The 26,924-nt window shown below is 42.4% G+C and overlaps 1 protein-coding gene across 1 annotated transcript in view; it reads left to right on the forward strand.

The window, feature by feature from the left end:
- pde11a (phosphodiesterase 11a) overlaps positions 1 to 26,922 on the forward strand; it is a gene marked incomplete at both ends in the record, with an annotated part of 73,760 nt that extends 46,838 nt beyond the window's left edge. Inside the window, 9 exons of the mRNA XM_083638170.1 lie at positions 499 to 608; positions 2,713 to 2,803; positions 8,870 to 8,970; positions 9,226 to 9,303; positions 9,420 to 9,483; positions 10,063 to 10,137; positions 12,515 to 12,598; positions 24,627 to 24,824; positions 26,917 to 26,922. Coding sequence (XP_083494296.1) covers positions 499 to 608; positions 2,713 to 2,803; positions 8,870 to 8,970; positions 9,226 to 9,303; positions 9,420 to 9,483; positions 10,063 to 10,137; positions 12,515 to 12,598; positions 24,627 to 24,824; positions 26,917 to 26,922 — 807 coding nt within the window. The remainder of the gene's footprint in view (positions 1 to 498; positions 609 to 2,712; positions 2,804 to 8,869; positions 8,971 to 9,225; positions 9,304 to 9,419; positions 9,484 to 10,062; positions 10,138 to 12,514; positions 12,599 to 24,626; positions 24,825 to 26,916) is intronic.
- Positions 26,923 to 26,924: the final 2 nt, after the last annotated feature.

Here is a 26,924-nt window from a genome sequence, read left to right on the forward strand (position 1 = left end):
CAAGCACAGCATTAATGCACGGTGTCCCCTCTGAATTGATTATTGGCAGAGGGAAATGAAAGAGTTGTGTGTAAGCTCACCTGTTTTGGGCACATCCACTCCCCTGCCATGTGTTTTAATGAGTGGGCTGAGGAGTGCCTTATCTTTTGCTGCTATCCCCACAGTGACCTATAGTGACTCACTCAGCACATGGCCTCTAGCACCCATTCATCCAAGCCATAAATCTCCCCGATGTGCCTGCGTTACTGCAGTCCCAATGGCCTTTCAGCGAGATACAATGACACGCTGGTTTCTTAGGACCATGCTATTGTTACCGCAGCAATGTTTTCCAATATATTTGAATGTGGTCCTCGTTGCATCATAGAATAGGGATGCTGTTACGGCCCTCATAGTGTTTGTGTGTGTGTGTGTGTGTGTGTGTGTGTGTGTGTGTGTGTGTGCGTGTGCGTGCACCTGTTTTTTTCTCTCGTTGGCATTGCAATGTCCTCGGCCAATCAGACGGCCGGCTTCCAGGAGACACTGACAGAGGTGGAGATCTTGGCGCTCATTGTGGGCTGCGTGTGTCATGACCTAGACCACCGAGGCACCAACAACGCGTTTCAGGCCAAGTAGGTGTTCCTGTTCTCTCTCTCTCTATCTCTCTCTCTCTCTCTTACAGTATCTCCCTCGCATGCACGCACACACACATACTGTAAACACACTAATTCCCTTCTACACATCCTTTATAGTATGTTTCCCCACCTGCAGCAGTCTGCAGTAGTCCAGCCCAGATCAGCAAGACTCAAGCCGCAAGGTGCATAAGCCTTATACTGTGTAAGTCTGTTTAACGAAGAGACTGTAAACACTGCTGACTCAGAGCACACTTAACTGTACAGCAGCAGGTCAAATTGCTGTTGTACTTCTTGAGGTTAGTGTTATCTGTCCACACCAAGCTTGTTATTGTAAAATAAAACTGAGACAAAAACTAGGCATTAAGGAGCATACCCTTTTATTTTATTTTGACAAGTTCCACGCACTCAATTCCCAATTGTACTTGGCCAATTCCGTGTCCCGGTCGTTGCTCCACCCCCCCGGTAGAGGGGGTTGTAGACGGGAGAGTTGTAGACTAGCGCATGCTTCCTCCAATACATGTGTCAGGAGTTTCACCGGCAGGACGTAGCACATGGGAGGATCATGCTATCCCCCCAGTCCACCCTCCCCCCCCCGACCAGAGGAGGCACTAGTGCAGTGATCAGGGCACATGCGATTTCCCACCCGCAGACACGGCCAACTGCAACTGCACTACCTGGACACCCAGAACATTGTCATTACTGAAATAAAAAATAAAAACCACAACCAGTCTACGTGTAAACCGTATATAGAATACATTTTTGGTGTGTCATTGTGTCTATTTTTGCTGAATGCTAACTGCATCACTGCTCTCTGTAGACCACACTGTTCAGGCCCTTGAGCCCCTCTTGCTCTCAGACGAGGTGCCAGTGTTGTCAACACAATGTGTTGAGTCCCCTTTGGGATTATTTTGACCTAATGCTATTGCTATTGCTATTACATTTCTATTGAATATGCTAATGCAATTCACTTGTGTAGCATCAACGCAATTGCTTCCAGCTTTAAGTTGGTTGAGGATTTATTGAAAAAATTATCCTTTATATAAAAGGGAGCAAGTGGGCAATATCTGTTTGTTTAAATTTTTGTCCCACTGATGATGTCACAATGTCTATGACATCATCAGTGATGTCATCAGTGACATCATTATTGACCAAAATCATCTTATTACATCACTGATGATGTCATAGGCACTGAAGATGTCATAGGCATTGTGACATCATCAGTGACAGGCGAGGCCACACAGCAGCCGAGCTGCGGGCGAGCCCGGAGGCCGGATGGATGGATGGATGAATGAATGGTTGGAACATGCTTCAGACTGGAGGAAGTTCGATGCAGGCGATTGGAGAAATATGAGCGGATGTCCCGCCTTTAGGTGGGGCATTCTTTCTTTCTCCAATCGCCTGCCTTTAGGCGGGACATCTGGGACATCCTCCCTCTATCATCGCTCATTCTTTTCCCTGAGTTTGCCTTTCCGTTTTCACCAAGTTTTCTGAGCTCGAAGTACAGATGTTTTAGGCTGAAGCATTTGAAAACTGCGGGAGACAACCGTCTGTTTTAAGAGACTACTTTATGGATCCATGATGTGCTTTGCATCTAAAAAACACACCCCTATCAAAACCAGAATGTACATAAGAAAAACTAAACTACTAACTAACTTAACATTTCTAAAGTTAAAAACTAACTAAGCTACACTGAAAAGTGACTAAAACTAAACTGAGATTTAAATAAAAATGTAAAACTAGATATAAAAATAAAGACAAATAAACTCAAAGCTCTAATAACCCCAATACACTGAGCTTAGTTCTCCTGTGTGTTTTCCCCTACATTGAAAGATGTGGATATTCAGTGTTGAACACCAACATTTGAGCTGTAGTTTACATGATGCCTCCCTAGCTTCTTTCTTATTGAGCCATAAGTCGGCAACAGAGCACAGAGTGATTTGGTGAGGGAATTAGAAAGGGGCTCAATGGCAGACTTTCCTTTTCAGATTGTGTTGAATGCTGATTATGTTATCCCTCTTCTTGATCCCTGTTTGTGTGTGTGTGTGTGTGTGTGTGTGTGTGTGTGTGTGTGTGTGTGTGTGTGTGTGTGTGTGTGTGTCAGGACGGGCTCAGCCCTCTCTCTGCTTTATGGGACCTCTGCTACGCTGGAGCACCACCACTTCAACCACGCCGTGATGATCCTGCAGAGCGAGGTGCGATGTTCCACTATCTGCTGCAATGCAGTTGCCAGTTGCCTGGGGGTCCTGCTTGACCCAACCCTCTCCTTCCAATCTCACATAAAATCTGTCACTAAATCTGCATTCTTCCACCTCAAAAACATCTCACGCCTCCGTCCCTCTCTCTCTGACACCTCCGCCGAAACCCTGATTCACGCCTTTGTCACCACACGCCTGGACTACTGCAACGGAGTGTTGTTCGGGGTCCCCGCCAAGACCCTTGCCCGGCTGCAGTATGTGCAGAACTCCGCTGCCAGGATCCTCACACGGACCAAACCCTGGAACCACATCACCCCCACCCTGCAGCAACTCCACTGGCTTCCCATAAAACACCGTATCACATTCAAAATTCTCCTCCTCACTTATAAATCCCTGCATGGTCTGGCCCCCTCATACCTATCTGACCTCCTCCACCCATACACCCCTCTACGTAGTCTCCGTTCCTCCGACACTGGACTTCTCACCATCCCCCGCACAAATAGATCCACCATTGGTGACAGAGCTTTTTCTGCTGCTGCACCTAAACTCTGGAACTCCCTCCCACTTCCCATCCGCGACTCCGGTTCTATAACCATTTTCAAAAGCAAACTCAAAACCCATCTTTTTCGTCTCGCTTTCCCTGAGCATAGCCTGGGCTCAGCATAGCTCTACTGCTCCCTTTTAGCCCCTTTTTCTTTCTCCTTTTTCTTTTGTTCTTATTGTACAGTGTCCTTGAGTCTGAGAAAGGCGCTTTTAAAATTGAATTTATTATTATTATTATTATTATTATTATATTATTAAGGCGTCATTAATGCCTATAATATGGCTTGCGTGTTATATTTGTGTAAAACCTCTAATTACACGTTATTGCCGCTTTCCAAACCTATTATAGTTAGGGAGATAGAGTTCCTAGGTCACACCCTCTTCCGGGTTCAGCATGGTGTCTAAGAGATTTCATTCTTTATTCATTTTCCCATAGACATTTCTTAAAATCCTTATAAAAAGAGTTGTAGGCTACTTGGACAAAAAAAAGTGATTGCGCTAGATTCAGAAACATGAGAGAGCATAGAACATTTCCCCCGGAAAAAAAAGAAGAATAAAAAAGAAAAAAGGTCTTTATTTTTGGTCTGAGTGAATGTGAATATAACTGAATTTGCCCCCCCCCCAAGTACAAGTACAACTCAAAAGTTCAAGTACAACAAAAAAGGATTTTATGAAACGTCAATGGGAAAATGAAAGGGGAATCTCTTAGGCCACATGCTGAACCCAGAAGGGCGTGTGACTTAGGCACTCTTGTCGAGAGGTACAGAGTCCCGCCTCTGGAGCCATGCATGCTCCTGCTGGCCCCAAATCAAGCTTTTCCCTGACTCCCTCTCTACTTTCCAGTCTAAATAAATAAAACATGCTAAAAGCAAGTGGACTGCCCACATAAAGAAAGCACAGAGGTTGGTGAAACTCTAACCTCTGCTGACGAAATCAGCCCAGAAAAAAGCATGGAGGTTGGTGAAACCCACACCTCTGCTGACGATATCACCCATATATTATGCTAAGAACAGAAGGCAACTACTTGGACAGCTTACCTTGTGCCCAACTGCAACCATCTGGTGACTTCACATCTACTATACTGTAGGTCAGTGGTTCTCAAACATTTTTGGCTTCAGTACCCCCTTTCCCTGATTTCTGAATCCAAGTACCCCCCCCCCCCCCCCCCCCCCCCCGACTACAACATTTTGATTAGAAAATTGCGAGAGAAAACTATTGCATATGATGCAATGAATGAATGAAACCCACCTTTTGAAGAATATACCATTACAAAATAAGAAATGGAGTGGAAGAGTTGCATTCAGTGCATCCTGAGCAGATTTGTTTCAATGTTTCTTTTATTGAAATGAAAGATGTGACGTAAGATTTATGTGACGTCAAAGTAGGGTCACAAGCCAAAAAAGGTTGTGAACCCCTGCTCTAGAGCCTTGGGTTGACACTGCCCTAGGGGTACGCGTACCCCAGTTTAGGAACCACTGCTGTAGGTGAACAAGTATAAACAAATAGCTTGTGCTCAAGGCCGGATTAAAGTAGCCATGGGCCCCGGGCCTACGACTTTTTCAAGGGCCCCCCCTTACTACTTTTTCACCCCACCCCCACCCCCCGACACCATCACGACTCAACAATTACCACATCCGACCTGCACAAACATCAGCCATGCTTAATTTGCATACAATAATGCTATAGTGCGTTCTCCCTAGGTTTGTGGAGGACTTAGGTGCATTTGGGTCCTCCCCCATGAAAATTTCATATTTTTCAATTAAAAACAAACGTGCAATTTCACATACTTTTGGATTATTGTTATTACCATATCTGTGTTAAAAAAATGGAAATCTAGAGCAGATGATAAATAAACAACACCCAAAAAGCTTAAAGACAAATCTTGCTAAAGAAGACCACTGGGAGTGGGAACCAACTATAACCATCAGATCTGGGAAAATACATTTAGTTTGTTTTGATGCTCTCCACATTGATTGGACATTCAGCAGAGGCTCACTGTAGGCCAATATCCATCTCTCTCACACATATTCACCTTATGTCCAGACGCGGGGGTGGGACAAATTCTTCATCGTGTTAACACTTCCGGCGGTCACGGCGCCAAATATGAAAGAACGTCATGAAGAGAGTTGTTTTTGTAGCGGACAGTGAAGGGGTAAAATAAAGAACGTAGCCTACTACTTTGAGCTCGGTACACAGCAAGCAAGCGAGTATCCACTGTTAGCCAGGTCAGATAACGTTATCATCGACAATGAGGAGCACTTTCTTGTAAAACATACCTGGACTCCAACAAAGAAAGCTTCAGATAGTTTTCTCTCCTCCGAGCGCACGTTAACGTAATTCCCTGGAATGCGAGACTTAACGAGCCAGTTACATGGCGTTGCATTCTTAGACATTGCCGTTTGCTTTTATTTGGTATGTTACATACAATTGGCTAGATTATTAGTTAATTCAGAGTTAGATGATATTGGAGCAGCCAGCCATTTTATTTTTATTTTTTTCTAGCCGGAAGTCATCACACGACCACACAACCGGGTCAAATGGGCGTGGCTATATAAGGTGAATAGCACGCATATGAGAGTGTGCATGCGTGCACGTGCGTGCACACACACACACACACACACACACACACACACACACACACACACACACACACAGACACACAGACACACACACACACACACACACACACACACACACACACAGACACACACACACACACACACACACACACACACACACAGAAAAACACAAAGAATAATAATCATTTGCACTTCTGGTTTCCACTTTAGAGCAGAGATAATAAACAGGAAGACAATGTCCCACTCCACTCTGAATCCAGACACCACAACTGCACAAGGGGCCCACAAAAACATTCAAACGAGGCAGGATTTAGATCGAAGTGGAACATCTGTCCTCCTGAATGTTATCTCTGACTGCTCCAAATTGAAAGAAGTCACACCTCGCTCCAGAGACCACAACCAGACGGGGCCCACGAAAACATACAAACGAGGCATTTCCACAGATTTTTTTTCCCCCTCCGAGCCTCGGGCCCCTTCACCTCCTGGGCCCTGGTGCTTAGCCCCTGTAAGCCCGTGCATTAAACCAAGGCTGCTTGTGCTGCCCTCAAATCAATGTCCTTATAGAGCCAATAGATTTGTCGGTAATTGGTTGAGAGAGACATTTTACCAGGCGACTGGCTTTGCATAAGGCTGTAATTAAAGATGTTTGAGGGAGCAGCTGAGACAAGGCTTAGTAGGGTAGGTTCCATTAGCTTCATTATCATGGTGCTGACAACACAGTAAGCAGACAAATGTTTGCTTGGAATATCATAACGGTTTCTGTTGATACTGAGGTTGAACTACCGTGGTCCCATTAGCATATAAATGAATAGTGTGGCTAATTCAAGGAGAAAAGAAAGCTCACGATTCAGTCCAACCTGCAGCAGCCATTAATTAAAAGTTAAACTTCTCAACAGCACTCCCTCCTTCTATCTCAGGGCTGTCAAACAGACCAACAGCACTCCCTCCCTCTATGTCAGGGCTGTCAAACAGACTGGCCCGCCAGAGGGTCCAATCCGGCCCACAGGATGACTTTGCACTGTGAAAGTTTGAAGTGTGAAAATTGCACTGAGAATCCAATTTGATGCACTTGTGAAGGCTAAGAGGTACCAGGTTTCAGGAGCAAGTTAAATATTAAGTAGCTTATTCATATTTTCTGTATTCATCACTAATGGTAAACTATTTTCATTACCCTTGAATATAGAGAATTGCACTGTGCCGTCAATTGTAATGACCAGTTACGGTAGATTTGATCATTTGTTTGATAGCCCTATATATGGTAGCTGAAATAACCCTACAGTATGTGAAAACGCGTTCTTAAAATGTAACGTTACCTGTAATTCTTTACACTAAAAGAAACAGGAAAATGTGGAGGTGTTGTTATTTATAGGTTATTATGCATTGATTTTCTTTGCCTGGCCCACTTGAGACCAGATTTGGTCGCATGTGACCCGTGAACTAAAACTAGTTTGACACCCCTGCTCTATCTTTCCACTTCCCCTCGTCGTCCTCGCTTCCAACAGTATTTATCTCGCTCTCTTTCTTCATCTGCTCCAATTAAGAGCGAATGAGAGAAAGTCCTATATGTCTCCGTCATTAACGCTGTTCAATATTTCATCATGGGAACACATGAGCCGATGGCTGCTCTCCCACAAGGCTCGCTGAGGAAAGGGAAAACCGGAGCTCTGTATTCTCCCCTGTCCTTTTCTCTCCTATCTCCTCTACAGTACATCTTCCATTTCTCCTCCCAGCCTCCATAGACATCCAACCCCCCACTCCCATCCCTTCCCATCATCCTCGAGAGTAGGGTGACTAAGTGGTGGATGAATATATAATACATGATAGAGATAGGGCTGCTTTAATGATAGGAGAGCTTCAAGTGAGAGATGGTGCTTACTTATTAAGAGCTGCTCCTCTGATCTCTTGATGGTTCATCTTATTGAGCCAATGGCAGTGTTGCTCACACTCCTCGTTCCTCAATCTGATGTGACACACAAGGAATCCCTCCACCCAGAGACTGAATGTGCTGACATCTCATCTTGCAAGCTGGAGGAGCTCCGCTGATAAGGCTGGCTGTTACTGTAAGCAGTGCAGTGTGGATCTATCTGGCCAAATAACTGCTTAATCGTAACATAAAGATCAGAGGGAAACAGAATGTACAACTCATTATCCCTATTGTACTTTTAACTGATCTCTAATTTGCACCCAATATATAGCGCAAACCCTTAGACAACGTTGTCTAAGGCTGTGCAACATTGTCTAAGGCTTAGACAACGCTGTCTAAGGCTTAGACAACGTTGTCTAAGGCTGTGCAACATTGTCTAAGGCTTAGACAACGCTGTCTAAGGCTTAGACAACGTTGTCTAAGGCTTAGACAACGTTGTCTAAGGCTGTGCAACATTGTCTAAGGCTTAGACAGCGTTGTCTAAGGCTTAGACAGCGTTGTCTAAGCCTTAGACAGCGTTGTCTAAGGCTTAGACAACGCTGTCTAAGGCTTAGACAACGTTGCACAACGTAAATTCATTGCTTTCTTTATTCAAAATTGAGTTGGAGGTACATTTGTCGTTGATACAGCAAGTAGTTAATTTGATTGACTGAGACCAGAGTCCACCATAACTATAGTGGGCTGAGTTACAGTATACATTACCAGGCAAGTTTGGACAGTGACACATGCATACAAAATAACAATAAAAATATTAGGCAACAACTTCACTATTTATATTTGTATATTTAAATCAAGCATTTAATCATAGGAATTTAGATCAAAATGCTACATTCAATGCAGATGTGTCCAAACCTGTGACTGGTAGTGTACAGCTATGGTAAAGGCAGATGCTACCCAAATGATTCAGTGCCTATTAGTGCTAAATGGGTTTCTGTATGAAGTTGGAGGGGTTACATGATGTGTTTAAATGGTGTCATCTGCTTGACGATCATGTCTCCTCTGCTTGTGTCTCCACAGGGTCATAATATCTTCTCCAACCTCTCCTCCAGGGAGTATGGCGACCTCATGCAGCTGCTGAAACAGTCCATCCTGGCCACCGACCTCACGCTTTACTTTGAGTATGTTCTGCTACACACACTTTAGAAAAGCTGTGAAGTCAACTGAAACTGATTTGCTCACGGAGCTTGGCTGACTCTCACACACTGACTTATTTATAATGTAGCATACTGACTCCTACTGATCCTACTGAACCCATGCACTGTTTACAGTAGGTTTGTAGGCTGCCTGCACACAAATCTTCTAGGTAATACCGCCCCCTTGTGGATTTGCTATTGTTTACACCTACTTATACAGCTATCCGTCTTTCCCTCTAGGAACAGGAACACCTTCTTTGAGCTGGTCAACAAAGGAGAGTACAACTGGAACGTGAAGGCTCATAGAGACATGTGCAGGTAATACAGCTCTTTCTTTGTCTGCTTACCTTGCAATAAATACCAAATGCAGACTTTAATTGAAATCGGTGCTGTGTCTTTAATACATAACAAATGACTGTCTGAACTCATGTTAGATCCATGTTGATGACGGCCTGTGATCTGGGAGCTGTCACTAAGCCTTGGGAAATATCACGCAAGGTGAGAGATGCCGGGTAAACAAGTCATTCTCTTGGTTGCAAAATCTATACTGAAACCTGTCAATTTATTTATTTAGTTAGTTATTTAGTTATTCATTTAGTTATTTTTTTCTGATTCCCCCCCACACACTTTCTCCCCAATTGTACTTGGCCAATTCCCCTGCACCCACCCCCCACCCCCCTCTGCCGATCTGGGGAGAGCCGTATACACACACATACCTCCTCCGATACATGTGCAGTTGCCAGCGGCTTCTTTTCACCTGACAGTGTGAAGCTTCATCGCCAGGATGTAACACATGGGAGGATCACGCTATTCCCACCAGTTCCCTTCCGCCCCGAACAGGCCCCCCGACCGAGCAGAGGAGGCGCTAATACAGCGACCATACCCTCGACATACCCTCATTCCGGCTTCCCATGCGCAGACACAGCCAATCGTGCCTGTATGGACGCCCGACCAAGCCAGAAACCTGCGGGAACCTGCGACCCTCGTGTTGGTAGGCAGGGAATCTACCGCTACACTACCTGGACGCAAAGCCTGTCACTTTATTTCAAACCTCATTGATCTTTTGTCTCTGCTCAGGTGGCAGAGTTGGTGACCAATGAGTTCTTTGAGCAGGGGGACAGAGAGAGATCAGAGCTGAAGCTTACCCCCTCTGTGAGTACACTGGGTTACATCTGAGGCTGTGGTGACCTTCATGAGCCATCTGACTTCTGTATTTGTGACAGGGACTGGTGTTTTGGTACTGTGTAGGCCAAGGTCATTTTTCAGTTTTGTACAGATTATGAAAGTGCAGATTGTAAGCTTTGAAATTATGTCATACATTGAAATCTGAAAATAGTTGAAGAAGATAATGCTTATTTGAATGTTCGTACTCCTAAGCAACATTCAGAGAAAATCACCCTGAAAATTGCAGGGTTCCTATGCAAGTATGGAAAAGTATGGAATTTGATTTTAGTATTTTCCAGGTCTGGAAAAGTATGGAAAAATGAAAAAAGAGTATGGAAAAATATTTGTTTCCAGACTATTGTCTATTGTGACTATATCTGACTATTCATTTGTCTAAATAATAAAATTCTGAATTTAGACAAAATAAATTGATAATACAAGCAAGTGTTTTATCATGGCATCAGAATGTAACATACTGTACATGTTAACAGTTGGATTTTAAAAACATTTAAAACAGCAAGATGTTTATTAGTTACATAATAAACATCTTGCTGTATTCCCAACCCGGTCTCACTCCCGGGGAGTCAAAATACACCGATTTGTCACGCCCCCTCGGCGTCATTATTGCCGACGTGAAAGGTAATATGCCGAAGGACCGTCTGGAGGTCGCCTTGCGGTGACCCCCAGTGGTCTTGACATAACAGTCTGAAGTTTAAGTAGGTTAAAGTTGCACTAGGCAGAAGGGGTGGACCCACTCGAGACCTGGTTCGAATCCCGACCCAAACCCTAACCCCAACCAAGTTGCTTTGTTGCCTAAACCTAACTGTTGTTTTATTTAACCTACATAAACCTAGAACTTGGCAATAATTAAATATTATCATTCATCATCTTTAAGTGGAATCATATTGTGATTATATGAAGATATTTTGTTGCTGGCATCTGTAAGATGCCAGCAGTGATGCTTCTTTATCATCAGTAGTTTGAACACTGATAGAAATGATGAAGGAGACTGGCCAGTCCCTGGCTCTAGCTCAGTGAGATAAACAGCTGCTTGTTGTGTACTTGTTGACTGGTTAAAATCCCACCTGTCTCACTCTTTACGATTTCAAATCATGCCAAAGTCGACAGTCTTAATGTGTTTGGTGTTGTTTTATGCCTGGCGGCCGCATACGTTTTTGTAAGATACGATTTTTTTTTCTTTATTTAGCACAAAAAGGTAAAAAATATTTCCATAAAATACACAACAACATGAAATGTATGTGCTAGGAAGACCAGGGAAACCCCAAGGGGCTTATAAAATGTCTCCCTGAAAAACTTAGTAAATGATACAATATAGTGTTAAGATAAGATAAGATAAGATATACTTTTAATGTCCCACCGTGGTGGCGATAAAATGCATTCCCACTTGGGAGTAAAAATAACATAGAATAATCGCAGGGAAAGACTTTGGTCTTAATGAAGATGTTTGTCTTAATTCAGAACATATTGACATTGTCCTCAAAGCCATGGCAGCATTAGATGAATACTGTGTGTTTGGTTGTAGAGCTTTGACGGCCAAACGTCTTAAAGGGAGAAACCACAGCATTGTGTGTGCACTAATGGAGCCTGGCCACATTGCCTCCCCTCTGAAGTAACTCATGCAGTAGCCTCAGGTGTGCCGTTTGTGTCAGACCTTTACCACTCTGCGTGGGTGTTGGGAATTATTCAACTTGTACATCGTAGCCAAGTAACTATCTCTGAAGCACAGCCTCTGTGGAGCCTCTGAAGTTCAGGCTGCAGAAGACTGAGGCAGAAAGGAAAATATAACGGAAATAAACTTTGTATGTCTTGAAAGTAGAGGGGGAATAATCTTTACTCCATGCAGTCGCACATTGACAAACCCAGCGGTTTGCACTGTAAGCCTGACTGTAGCCAGATTATAAGCATGATCATATTTTATGTAATACAAGGGATCAGCCGAGCAGCATTTTGGTAAACAAACCACGTCACTGGGTGGCAACGGCCACCGAGTTTGAGCGTCTGACTCTAGCCGGCTGACCCTGTATACATTTAAAAAACTGCGACAGTTCACACAACTTTAAGACGACATGCATATATTATACATCAAACTCTTGAGCTAATTCTGCTCTCACTCAGAATGTCAAAATATAAGCGATGTGATGTATAGTTTTTGAGATATTAGCGTTTGTTTGGCACAACTCATACTAGTTAACTGCCGCGGGGTTCCGTATTTCTGGGTGGTAGTGATGTCACACTGATTCGTCCTATACCCGTGTTTCTTGTGTTTTTCCAGTAGGAACACGTGTCGGCGTAAAAACAGAAAAATTGAGGAATCATGAGGCTTATTCTAATGTTTGTGTTTCAGGCCATCTTTGATCGAAACCGGAAGGACGAGTTGCCGGGGCTTCAGCTGGAGTGGATTGATGGAATCTGCACGCCGCTATATGAGGTAATCCACTGCCTATATAAGATAATATACATACAGTCTATATGAGGTAATATACAGTCTATATGAGGTAGTATACAGTCTAGGACAGGGGTGTCAGACTCATATTAGGTAGAGGGCCGGATTTGTTCAACTGAGACCTCATGGGGGCCAGATTTTTTTTTTTTACTAAAATCAATTCGGCTCATTTACCCATTTACTTCACAAAATAAATACTGCTCTTTTCATTTCTCTTGAAACTGCCTGCATTCCGTGTCAACCTTTCTCTTTTTCGACAGCATCTTGTTCAGGGGCGGACTGGGATCATAATTCAGGCTGGGCATTAGATACCAAGCAGGCCAGGCCGATACGGGCCGACGCGCGTGCCGGCGTCCGAAAAATTTGGGCCGTTTGAAGCCAGATTTGGGCCGTTTGAAGCCCAATTTGGGTCGTTTAAAGCCAGATTTGGGCCGTTTGAAGCCCGATTTGGGCCATTTAAAGCCCAATTTGGGCCAAGTCCAATTTTACAATGAGATGCACCCACTTTAACCCTGAATAAAGTAATAAAACCACTAGTAAACCAGTAGGCGGCGCCTGGCCTGCTGTTCAGTGAGTGGCCTGACTGCGGGCACAATTCTTTTTTTTTTTTTTTTTTGCAGGCCAGGCCAGGCCAGGCCACCGGGCATTTGCCCGACGTGCCCGATTATGCAGTCCGCGCCTGATCTTGTTGATTCTTTTGTTTTTTGGTAGGTAGCTGAATGCGCGATTCAATTCCAGCGTGGCATCATGGCGGCTTTGTTTACACCTGATGACCTACTGACATACTTCCTTGTAGTGCAGGTTAATTAACTTATGAATTAACTCTTAGCTTGCTTATTAGCCACACGTAGTTCATGATAATGTTTTTTTTTTTTTTTTTTATATTCCAAAACATCTCGCGGGCCGGATGAAACCTGCCTGCGGGCCGTATCTCTGACATCCCTGGTCTAGGAGGTCATATACAGTCTATATGAGGTAATATACAGTCTAGGAGGTAATATACAGTCTAGGAGGTAATATACAGTCTATATGAGGTAATATACAGTATATGAGGTAATATACAGTCTATATGAGATAATATACAGTCTATATGAGGTAATATACAGTCTAGGAGGTAATATACAGTCTAGGAGGTAATATACAGTCTATATGAGGTAATATACAGTATATGAGGTAATATACAGTCTATATGAGATAATATACAGTCTATATGAGGTAATATACAGTCTATGAGGTATTATACAGTCTATATATTGTAATATACAGTCTATATGAGGTAATATACAGTCTATATGAGGTAGTTCACTGCCTATATGAGATAGTATACAGTCTATATGAGGTAATATACAGTCTATGAGGTAATATCCAGTCTATATGAGGTAATATACAGCCTATATGAGATAATATACAGTCTATATGAGGTAATATACAGTCCATGAGGTAATATACAGTCTACAGTATATGAGGTAATATACAGTCTATATGAGGTAATATACAGCCTACAGTATATGAGATAATATACAGCCTATATGAGGTAATATACAGTCTATGAGGTAATATACAGTCTATATGAGGTAATATAAAGTCTATATGAGGTAATATACAGCCTATATGAGATAATATACAGTCTATATGAGGTAATATACAGTGTATATGAGATAATATACAGTCTATATGAGGTAGTTCACTGCCTATATGAGATAGTATACAGTCTACAGTATATGAGGTAATATACAGTCTATATGAGGTAATATACAGTCTATATGAGGTAGTTCACTGCCTATATGAGATAGTATACAGTCTACAGTATATGAGGTAATATACAGTCTATATGAGGTAATATACAGCCTACAGTATATGAGATAATATACAGCCTATATGAGGTAATATACAGTCTATGAGGTAATATACAGTCTATATGAGGTAATATAAAGTCTATATGAGGTAGTTCACTGCCTATATGAGATAGTATACAGTCTACAGTATATGAGGTAATATACAGTCTATATGAGGTAATATACAGCCTACAGTATATGAGATAATATACAGCCTATATGAGGTAATATACAGTCTATGAGGTAATATACAGTCTATATGAGGTAATATAAAGTCTATATGAGGTAATATACAGCCTATATGAGATAATATACAGTCTATATGAGGTAATATACAGTGTATATGAGATAATATACAGTCTATATGAGGTAATATACAGTCTATGAGGTATACAGTCTACAGTATATGAGGTAATATACAGCCTATATGAGGTAATATACAGTCTATATGAGGTAATCCACTGCTTATATGAGGTAATCTATTACCTATATGAGGAAACCACTATTACCTATATGAGGAAACTGTTGTTGAATGGAATTTCACTACTCCTCATCCGCTATATGATATTTATAACAGCTTATATAAACCAAATTGAATGAAGCCAAGAGCCAGAAAGATGCCTTATAAAAGTGTATTAAAGCCATAACAAACTTCTGCTAACTGCATAGCATATATTCACTTCTCAATGAACACATGATGTATGTAATACAGAGGTTACAGAATGCAGTAAAGATCTCACAATTGTCATGTACTCTTATACAGTAGGCAGAGAGGAGAGAGAAGGGAGAGAATCTGACTGAGCACACAGATTGTGTGCGTGTGTATCTGTGTCAGAACACGATGCACTGTTCAATGCCACAGAGAACAGATAAGCTGTCTGTATGTGTCTCTGCATGTGTCTGTATATTGCGTCTGTCCATATGACGTGCATTTATGCGATAACTCATACCAATTAATTATGCGTATGCGATTACAGTTTATTGAATATGAAATGACATTTTTATCTGTCATCAACCTTCAAGGCTCCTGTGGCCTTTCACTCCACAGCGTGCGTCGCACATCTGCCTCCCACATCAGTTTCAGTTTCATTTATTAAAATTTGACTAGGCAGGGTACAACGGTATAAAAAAACAGTTTTTAAACAGTGATCGTGAAATGCATCAAAACTTTACAGTGATCAATCATCATAGATAATAGCTATGAATTTAGCAACATAAAGCCTGAAGGGCAATGTAAATAAGTGAAATAAGATACAATCATTTATAAAACAGTTTAAGGGGACATTCACACCAAAAGCATTTTTTTAGTCAGAACGCTATGAAAATCATGTTGAGAGTGCTTCCATTGTGCACAAAACACAGCGCACGGATCGTTTTTTTGTGCACCGTTTTGTTTCCCCCTGCAGTCACGTGCAGTACAGATCAGAACACAACGACCACACGGACGGTAGCCAGCTAGTTTTGTCTGTTTGATGTTGTTCACTGTCAACATGAAAGCCAGATTATTGCCAATTCTGGCAGCAGCGGAGGTTGAGGATCCCTCGGGAGGAGAAAAGGTAGGAGGAGTGGAAAAGACGAGCAGCGCGCTTTTCCTCTAATATTCAACTTTTTTCAGCTTAAAAACGCCCATAGCGCTCCTCCAAAAACAAAAGACGCCACCAGACGCCGCCACCAACTTAACTTAACTAACTTTTGGTTCTGCTTGTGGGCACAACGTATTCTCTACGCTGACGGAGAGAGTAAGTAGAAGTTGAGGCTGGATGGAGGAAACCATGCAGGAGTGAGGAACTATCCTTGAGTATGTTGGTGAGGGCACGCGGGGTGGTCTCATCACGCCTTTCACTCAAAGATGGAAGAGAAGAAGACAGAATTCCAATGATCCTGCAGCATCATTTCTGTACTATCTCTAGCTCCTCAGAGAGGCCTTTTGTCAACCCACCGCAGACTGAGCTGGCATACTCGAGGATTGGGCGAATGAAGGTCAGCTACATTTGTTTTAAAACATCACATGGAAGACCAGCTCTTTCGGCAACACTGAGGTAATGGATCCTTGGCCGTGCCTTGTGTTGGTACATTTTTGGCTAGTGCAGTGTAATTTTCTGTGTTCGCATTGTTATAAATGTGATATAAATGGTCAAATGGCGATGAATTTTGAAATTGGGTGGGGGATTGGGGCATATATCAAGGATTTTCACACTTCAGTGCCTCAGCTCATTTTTGGCCCCGGGAATCAAAAATGTTTACTGCATTTTTGTTATATCCAGAAATGAATAGATAATTCCCCATTGAAAACCACTATAAAGTGCAAAAAAGTGCTATTTTTGAGCTCCAAGACACTTTTTACAAAAAAGCATTTTTTTTATGACTTCCTCCAGATATTTTGGACATAAGGCTTCAAAATTATGGTTTTTAATATTTTTCAGCAGATTGCAACATTTTCTCAAGTATGGCATGCATCTATTGCAATCAATTTAGCTGGTTTCTGTTTGTGCTGCATTATGGACCACTACAGCCCAATGGAATAAATAATTTCAGCTAAAATGGTGTTCATATGGATGTGTGTGTGTGTGTGTGTGTGTGTGTGTGTGTGTGTGTGTGTGTGTGTGTGTGTGTGTGTGTGTGTGTGTGTGTGTGTGTGTGTGTGTGTACACACACACACATCCATATGAACACCATTTTAGGGATGGGGTTTTGGGGGGAGGGAGGGACAAAAAAAACATGCCTATATTGAAGTCAGCTCAAGTTGTGTGTGTGTGTGTGTGTGTGTGTGTGTGCGCACACACACACACACACACACACACACACACACAAGCAACTTGAGCTGTCCCCCCACCCCCCCACCAAAGCCCCATCCCGATGTGTCCTGATCATGCACATACTAGGCTAGACAGAGTCTGTTTATGACCTGCATCAGAATGACAGAATGCACCCTTGGCCGGTCAAGGAAATGGTCAATTACTAAAAACTGGCATTGAAAGGGTTGAAATTCTGAAAAGTAATGAACATTGAGACATGAGATTGAGCAAACATGAGATTGAGCAAAAAAGGAAAAAAAGATTCTCCCTCTATTTTTGTTGTTGGCCAAAAATGGTTAGTACTTGCCCAGAAGGACTCACTCTAATTGCCCAAAAATGGTCAATTAGATGGTCTAAAAAAGTATACAGTGCATTTGTTTTTTAAATTGTCACTGAATAAAAAGTAAGAATGGAACAAAATAAATATTGGTAATAATCTTTTACATAGACCCCACTGTGATAATCCCACCCAAAAACATTCCCTTTGGATTATATTTTGTGCAGAGATTGTGGAAATCTGAAAAAGCAGCAAGTGAAACTGTTTATAGTCAAGACAAACTGGCTTATAGAGGGTTACATTTCTGAAAATGAATAAATATTTTTGGTATGTATAGCTTCATCTGAAGGTAAAATGTTTGGGAAAAAAAAGAAAAGAAAAAAAAGATTTTTTTTTACCTTTCTTATCATTAGAAAAATAATTGACCAAAACTGGACAATGGGAGGGGCATAAGATTGAGGGGTAAGTATTAGTTAACAGTGTACAAGGGTTAATGTGGGCGTCCTATGACAAGTCAGATGATATCTGAACTCCAAGCAGTTTAAAGGTGGAGACTCTGCTGATGTTTTGCCCAGAGATTGTTGGGGGCGGTGAACAGGGGATGTTGCCCTCTCTCCTGGCACTGATTACCATATCCATGGTTTTATCTCCATCCATTGCCAGTGAAAACTCCTGACCCCATTCAGCCACAGAGTCCAAAGCCTTCTGAGACAGGTCAGGTAAGACCCCATCAGAAGATCTGTCATTGTGAGGTCAGCTGCATATTTTACAGGGATGACAGAAGGAGGCAGATATAAATCCAGGCTGTTAATGCAGATGACAAAGAGCACTGTGGATAGTAGCCCCCCCCCTGGGGGACACCGGCTGGGATTGCACAGGGATCAGACACACAGGAACCCCACTGCACCCTTTTCTCTCTGTTACTAAGAATAAGCCAAAGGGGGCGTCTGACCGACATGTCAGCCACTGCATGAAGCAATTGACTATGTTTTGTTGTGTCAAAAGCACAGGAAAAATCAAGAAAAAGAGCATGCCAGCATTGCAGGATCTGAATGAGAGCAGTGACAGTTGATCTTTTAGCCATAAAACCATGTTGTGATGGGGCAATTTTGTAATTTGTATCCTCCAGAAGGGCATCCCTCAGGACCCCTTCAAACACTTTGCCAACACAACTGACTGATGGAATTTGACGGTAGTCGGCAGTAAAGCTGGGCTTTGGTTTTTTGGGAACAGCTTTGACCAAGGCTTCTTTCCATTGATTTCGAAAGATATTGTGTTGGATACATGAATTAAAAACATCGCACAACACAGGTGCCAATTCTTCATGAAAAGTTTTTAATACCCAAGAGGGAATGCAGTCAGGTCCGGCTGCCTTCCTCGCATTAACTTTACTGAGTCTAGGTTTGACCTGCCCAATGCTCAGGAGAGGAATGACACCATCTGCCAGCTTGTGATTAACATCTACCTCAGTTGGGATAGAATTGGTAACTGAGACTCTCTTTAGTGGAATAGCTTTATCCAGGATGGACCCAATAGTGGAGGTGAACACTATGTGAATGCTTTGACCTATGACGTGATCAGAGGACACTGTTCTCACACAGTTTGATTGTCCCTACTGACGAACGCCAGCAGTGAACATTTCACCTACAGCCTTTCTCTCCTCCTTCCTAGAGATTCTTCGCTGAGAAGAACAACATGCTTCTTATTGAAATCTCTGAAATAGCTTGATTCGCCTAACACCGCGGAGACGGGCTCGCTCCCCCTCACCATTAAAAAGGAAGAAAAAAGGTGGCCTTCTGTGTGTAGCAGAATGGGTCTTCATTTTCTGATGGAGAGAAAGCTCGGCAAACAAGTGGTGCTGTGTGAATAGAGACGTGATGTTAGTTCAGTCAGACACTGCACTCTGGGCTTCACATGCATTCAAATGCCAGTTGGTGATGTCAAGGCTCACCTGCAGCAGTTTGTGTGGGAGACAGAGGAAGGCTGGCTTCCTGAGGAGATCAGGGCCAGTGAGAGATGAGGCGTGCTGAAGATGGATGGATGAAAGGAAACAAGAATCAAGGACAAGATATTTCATTCTTAAATAAGACCAGCTTGGTGATTCTCCTTTTGTACTGTTAAAGCGTGTTCCTTTATTGTCATATATATATATATATATATATATTCTTAATCATAAGAATATGGTGGGGAAAGACACTAATAGATAATCAAATCTGTTGAACTATTGCAAACTATTGCAGCCGGATCAGTGTCAAAATCTTTGTTGCCCGTTGTTATTGCCTGTGCAGTACAGATGAAAAGCATCAAAGGCGTTTGTCTCTATGCTGCCCCCTTGTGGCATCATGTAAATATCACGTTTTCAGAATGCAGACCATGCTGCTGCCAATTAAAGTAGAAAGGGGGGAGAGTCGAGGAAGTTCAGAGGCGGCAGGATTTGTGTCTGTGGGCGGAAAAGATCTGCTTCTTGATCTCGCTGAATCTCCTGCTCCTGGTGGCTCGCTACTGTGTGGAATATTAATCCCCCTATTGTGTAACCTTCCATCTTCAAAGCCCACCAGACGACAAAGTCTCTCTCTCTTCTTCTCGCTCGGCCTCAGTGGAATAGCAATACAGTGGAAACCAATGAGAGAGCTCAGTCCCACGGTGAGGGGAGAGAGGGAGGAAAATGGTTCTCCTTTTAGAAAATCCTCCTCTGTGTTAACCTGGAGACTAGGAGTGAATTCTCCATTCATTTCTCCATAGAGTTTCACTTGGACAAACCAAGCGATTCAGCTGTATTCAGAGTCACAATACCCCATAGTGCATTTCACTTGGGGGTGGGGGGGATCACCCTAGTTTTGGTCCGAGTGAAATGTTCCATGGTCTCTCTCATGAGTCGTAAATAGAAAAAAGGAGCTTCTTGATGCTTATAGAAGGATTTAATAAAGAAGTAATGTACAGTTATACTTATTCAGTTAATACAAAGTACATCTTCGAGAATCGAGATAGGACAAGGGCACAAGGGACGCAACGCGTTTCAACCTCTGGTCTTCGTCAGGCTGTAGAACGAAGACGAAGACCAGAGGTTGAAACGCGTTGCGTCCCTTGTGCCCTTGTCCTATCTCGAAGATGTACTTTGTATTAACTGAATAAGTATAACTGTACAATACTTCTTTATTAAATCCTTCTATAAGCATCAAGAAGCTCCTTTTTTCTATTTACTGTTTATATTGGCCTGCTGAGCTATCTTGTCGGCACTTTTTTGACTTTTCCTCTCTCATGAGTCTGAATAATATAGATGAATCGCTTTAAGGGAAAATAACTAGACAACACAAACTACAAAAGAACAGAACAGCAAGTGCATCGGTGAGGAGGGAGAGAGAGACTGAATGTTCTCTGAAGGTCTTAAGCCCAATGGGCCTTTTTCACCAGCCGCCATTTTCTGTCTAAAATTCAGGAAGTAACAAGCAAACATTAAGGGAGTGTCCGATATGCGATATTTTTTTCCGGATGATGGCGAAGGCTGGAGGCACCCTCTCTGCCTGTGATTGGCCTAGCGTCAAACGTTCATCCAATCACATTCGCTTGGCTATCCTGCGTCTCTTTCTACAGTCTGTGGTCAGACAGACAGCAGTTTCGCTTGCTAGCATGCATGAAAAAAGACGCCACTGTGTTTATGTTTTTGATATAGTCTGGTCTCTGGTTTAGAATGCTGCCGCTACTCTTGGCAGTGCACATATGTAGCCTACAGACAAATAAAAAAGAAAAGATAAAAGATTCATGAGAATTGATCAAGGGTTATATAAAAACAGTGTCAATGCCCATTTACTCATTCTAACGCAAGAGTGACATGTATTTGAATTGAAATATGTATCAGTATGTGGTGTTTGCCCAGCCCTTCATTGGGAAATCAGCTTTATGGAGTGGGATCACGTGGAGATGGTCTTCAGAAACTTTGATGAGATTGACAGTAAGTAAACATTGTTTCAGATACATGGTGTAGTTGTGGAAAAGTGTGTGTGAGTTTGGAAGAGGGGTGCACCACTAGGTGGAGACATGCATCCATAGCAGTGTTGATTTCGTAGACGAAAACTATGAGGAAAAATGTTAGTCGACTACCTATTTTTCACTGGTGAAAACTAGACAAAAAATGTTAGGGAGGGATGAATTGGGAAGAGATCCAATCAGAAGAGAAGAAGTTAAACATCTGTGTCTGTATTGCACATTCAAACCTTAAAACAATTTCAGAATAACAGATTAATATATTTACAATAAGTTTGGAAATTCTAATGAATAGTTACGGTTTTCTTTGACTAAGATGAGATGAAAATACTTAGACACTTAGTTGATGAAAACTTGATTAAATAAAATCAGGATGAGGTTGACTAAATATGATAAGAGCTTAAGAGAAACTGGATTATAGCTCACTCAGATAAACATGTGAATGTTGTGTGATATGCAAAGGTTGTTGGTTCAATCCCAGCCTCAGGCAATTTCTTAAAAGGTATAAGCTGCAGCAGTGATCCTTCTTTATCATCACCAGTAGTTTGAACACTGATAGAAATAAGCTGATGAAGGAGACTAGTCAGTCCCTGACTCTAGCTCAACTCACTGGTACAAATCTCACCTGTCTCACTCTTTATGCTCTGTGTTATTGTCAGTGTGAATACAGTGTGTAGAAATCAGAAGCTTAACTCCCAACAGCTCATAGCTCAGTCGGCTGAGTGGCTCTGTCACTGTCTCTGTCTGACAGGTAGACTGTTGGTTCGATTCCCGATGGAGGAGACATATTACAGCACTGCCCTGTCTTTAACATCACCAGCGTAGCGCCTCCTACAGGCAGATACACAGAGCGACACAGCGCCTCCTACAAATCCACAGAAAAGGACACTGTGGACAGACTGCAAAGAGATCCAGACATGTCATATACACTGAGTCTAGAGCAGTTTTTCAAAAATATTTTTTTACGCCTAGGGGCAGCCTGCAAGCAGCAATACAAACAGAACACATATTTCCAATATCAGTAAAATTTCAGCTCTCTGTGGTTTTCTGTCTCATAACCCTCAGCTCATGTCTCTGCAGAGGTCGGGGGGGGGAGACAGCCCTCCCCCTTAGCTCCAGGTAGTGGCAGCGGAGCGGGAATCAAACCCACAACCTCTGGCCCCAGTGTCTCTGTGTGTATTATTCCTTCACACCACCAGCTGCCCTTCACACTCACAGCTCTTCTCCGGGCGCTCTTGTCTCTTCCCTTTGCCTGTCACCATTCAAAACTGACTGAGGCTCGAACCCACGACCGCAAAAGTGGCTGAGGTCTCAATATTGCCAGGCAGCAAGCCTACTCTCTGTGCCACCAAGTCAGACTGATTGAATGAGGTTTTCAAAGGGCTTTAAATGACTCTTTCCTCTGGCTGTCGCCATTCAAAACTGACTGAGGATCGAACCCACAACCTCAAAAGTCACTGAGGCTCAAACCCACAAGCTCCAAACTGCTAGACAGCAATCCAACTCTCTGAGCTAGTGGGTCATAGTGATTAAGACTAGAAGATTAAAGTATAGTCTTTATGCATCTTAAAATATGTTTTGAAGGGACCTTTTAAGTTGAATAGTATTTGAATTATATTAATATGACGAAGGAGATAAGAGAGGAATATGAGTATGTGATTTGAAAAAGAAAGTTACGCTTCACAATTAGGAAGTTCTTTACCGGACTTAAGAGCCTGAAAATCTTCAGTAAATATCCTGCAGTCTTCTTTTTTTTAAGATTGTTTTTTTGGGGGCATTTCTGCCTTTATTTAGATAGGACAGTAGGCAGACAGGAAAGATGAGGATAGAGAGAGAGGGGATGACATGCGACAAAAGGACCTCGGGTCAGATTCGGACCTGAGCCTCCGTCGTATGTGCTACTAGGCGAGCCACGCACGGTATTCTGCAGTCTTTGATATGTCACCTGACCAGATCTTTCCAGGTACTAAATCGGCTGGGATCCAGTAGATCTGGATGCTGATTGATCTGTGTGAGGCTATCAAACAGGTTTCCTCAAGTCAGGGAGTGGTGGGTGTGTGTGGTGAACACGCTATTGTTCAGAGGGCATAACGAGTAAAGCTCTGTTCCATCTGTGAGCTTCTGTCAGCTGTTTTTACTCTGATGGGTTTGGCTCCAGTTTGGATCTCATTATCAGTTTATCATCTTGCTGCTGATTCCTCTGATCCATGTCCACTGCCAAGGCTATAAAGACCATGTACTAAACTGAGGGACTGCTGGTTACACTTCAAGCCTTGGCAAGTGGCACACCCATCAAAGTCTGAGGACCCAGAGGGGTATGTTTCAAGGGTGTAGTTGATGTGCAGATGATTCAATGGCAAATGATGACAGTGTCATCGTCATATCGTCACAGACACCAGCTGAATGTATTGCACTACCATTAGACTTGTGTGCTATGTTAGGATGTGGAGTGTACTAAAGAATGAAAGATTTCCAGTTTTGTATGATGATGATTATTACTATTATGATTATGATGATGATTATTGTAGTACTGTATTATATATTTTTTAAGAATGTCCACATATTCCACATGTAGGAATACATTAAAGTGTACACTTATTTTGTGAGTGCATTTTCTATCTATTTCCATATGAAACGGAGTTAATGAAACACTAACTAATTACACAGAGCGCCAATAGGTGCAGTGGAGCTATAGGGAATAGTATAGGGAATGTGGAGAGAATAGAAGGAGCTGAATCCCCTTGTCTCTGAGGTCATTCATTAAACGGTGCGTGAAAGCTTGTATGTCAACGTGACTAAACTGCCATTTATAGCTCAACACAGCAAAACGACAAAGGCAACTAATCACAGTCATACATGTGCTTCTAATCTTTCAAGAGCAGCCATTTCAGGGCCTGCAACTATCAGGGGAGGTTGCTGCTGTTGTAGTCAGCTGTTCTTTGCATTGTTTCATTTGTCTTGTCCATACTGCGTTTGATGAATAATGCCCTGCTTTTCATGCTAATGCTGTTTGTTTGTCATTGTACACCATATGTATTTTTCATTATCATGTATTCTCACTGTTCCTCTCTCTCTCTCTCTCTCTCTCTCTCTCTCTCTCTCTCTCTACCCTCCCCACCCTTTAGAGTCTAGTCAAGTTGAATCCCAAACTCCAGCCGATCACCGACATGATCCAAGCCAACAGGGCCAAATGGGAGGAACTGAACCAGGAGAGACAACGCGGGCAGAGTGTGTGTGCGCCGTCGAGCCCCTGCGCCGCTGATAGCACAGAAACAAGTGGTTGCACACCTTGCTGTAGCGCTGACGGTGACCCATCCAAACCGGTTAGCTAGCTTCTGCTGCCCGTCTCCAAGCTGATCTGTTAGCTTCTTTCCTCTTAAATGCAGCCTGCAAAATAGGCAGTGCAGTGCATGCAGAGGTTCTTGGGCTCTGCTCTTCGCTTTTGCTACTACTAGAGACGAGCTTTAGGACTGGAGTGCGGCGCTACCTTAGGGGTTTCTCTGCATCTCCTGTGCTGGAGGCTGAGAGAACTGTGATTGAGCAGCTTGTCGGAGCAGCTCCAAACCATCTGATGACAACATGTCTGAACGAAAACTCAAACCACTGTCAACATGTCAGCCAGTGAGCGAACACAAACTGTTTGGGGCATTGCAGCAGTTTGGAATCTGCAGTCTCACAACAAGGCATGGAGACATTTGGACTGGAGGAATGTTGTTTGTCTCTGCTGTGATTCTTTTTGCTCTTGGGGTTTGTACCTATTTGTTGCTAGCATTTTGTCTGGGGGAACGGGGTTATTTTTCTGTAAATCTGTACATAAGCTATTGAATTTGAAAAAGATGTTATATGCAAAGTGCTGTTTAAAAATGTAAGCCCTTAACCTGTGTAGAGTTTCTGAAGGTTCAAGAGGTGCAGGAACAGCAAGACCTGTGGCAATGCTCGCAATGCAAATTCAGTGCTCCTCTCCCTCCCTTCCTGTGCCTTGTTTAGGAAAACGCATGGCATCCTCCCCCAATTCCTTAGATAGTATGGGAACCCATGTTGAACCATGTTCTGTTTTGCTGTTATTAAAACCAACTAATGCAGTATGTCTTAAAGGAACACTGCCCATTTTCAACCAGCTTTGTATCATTAGAACATCAGCAGTATATCAGAAAACTGTAAACTGTTTTGAAGTCTGTCATTTAATTTGACAGTTATTGAGTGTTAAAATATGGACCAGTGACATCACTGGTCCAGACTAACTCAAAATAACTGTCAAACTAGATGAATGACTTCAAAACCATCATCTAGTTTGACAGTTATTGAGAGTTGATTTGAGTTAATGAGTTATTAATTTGAGTTAGTGTGGACCAGTGATGTCACTGGTCCACACTTTAACACTCAATAACTGTCAAATTAAATGACAGACTTCAAAACAGTTTACAGTTTTCTGATATACTACTGATGTTCTAATGATACAAAGCTGGTTGAAAATGGGCGGGGTGTTCCTTTAACCCCATTCTAGCCATAGAGCATTCAAGTTATATCCACATTATGCCCCATGCAGCATCTCACGTGTTGTCTCCACAAACACAGTTACACACACACACACACACACACACACACACACACACACACACACACACACACACACACACACACACACACACACACACACACACACACACACACACACACAATGTGCCTTGACAAACTTTTTCTGATAATATCACACTTCTAAATGATTTTCTAAGGAATGCCAGCATTCGTAGTTTGCCATTTTCTTTGGTTTGTCAGACAGCTAAGAATTTTATGCAGAAAACTCCCTTTTGTCCATAATTGATATCGGAAAATTGGCTAAGAGAACCTAATGTAAAGCTAATTTACATGCCTTTTCTCATCGCTCACAAATGGTAGCCTACTTGTAACCCTTTTTATTTCAAAACACAAAGACATTGTAACACTGATACTGGTATTACCGAAGTTCCCATGTTGTCAAAAGCTTTTATTTCTAACGTTTGTTTGGGGTAGCTACAACTGATGACTTGTGTTGTAGCTTTGTTAATTGGAGTTCAAAATGTGACTGTGCACATTGTGTGGCATGGATCTGTGTGCTACTGTATTTTGGTTGAAGAGCTAATTGAAGCCGACTACAAATTTGAAATGCATGTTTTCTGCAGTATTGAATTCAACCAACTGCTTTGGATGTAGCCAACGTGAGTCAACAAATACCTCGTATTTTGAATTGTATTGGTAAACACGGATTATTTTCATTAAAATGCATGATTTAAATTCTATTGCATCATGTTAAGTGAATTTATTAATATTAACGTTATATTTTTCTATTAGGTTTCCAATGTGGCCAACTTCTACTTGGTACTGTCGTTTTTGCAATGTAATGTGCTTCTTGTGTTTCTTCATTCTTCTCCCTGTCAGGAATAGTT

Source organism: Poromitra crassiceps (assembly GCF_964638095.1).
Source record: "Poromitra crassiceps genome assembly, chromosome: 6".
NCBI classification, from domain to species: Eukaryota; Metazoa; Chordata; class Actinopteri; order Beryciformes; family Melamphaidae; genus Poromitra; species Poromitra crassiceps.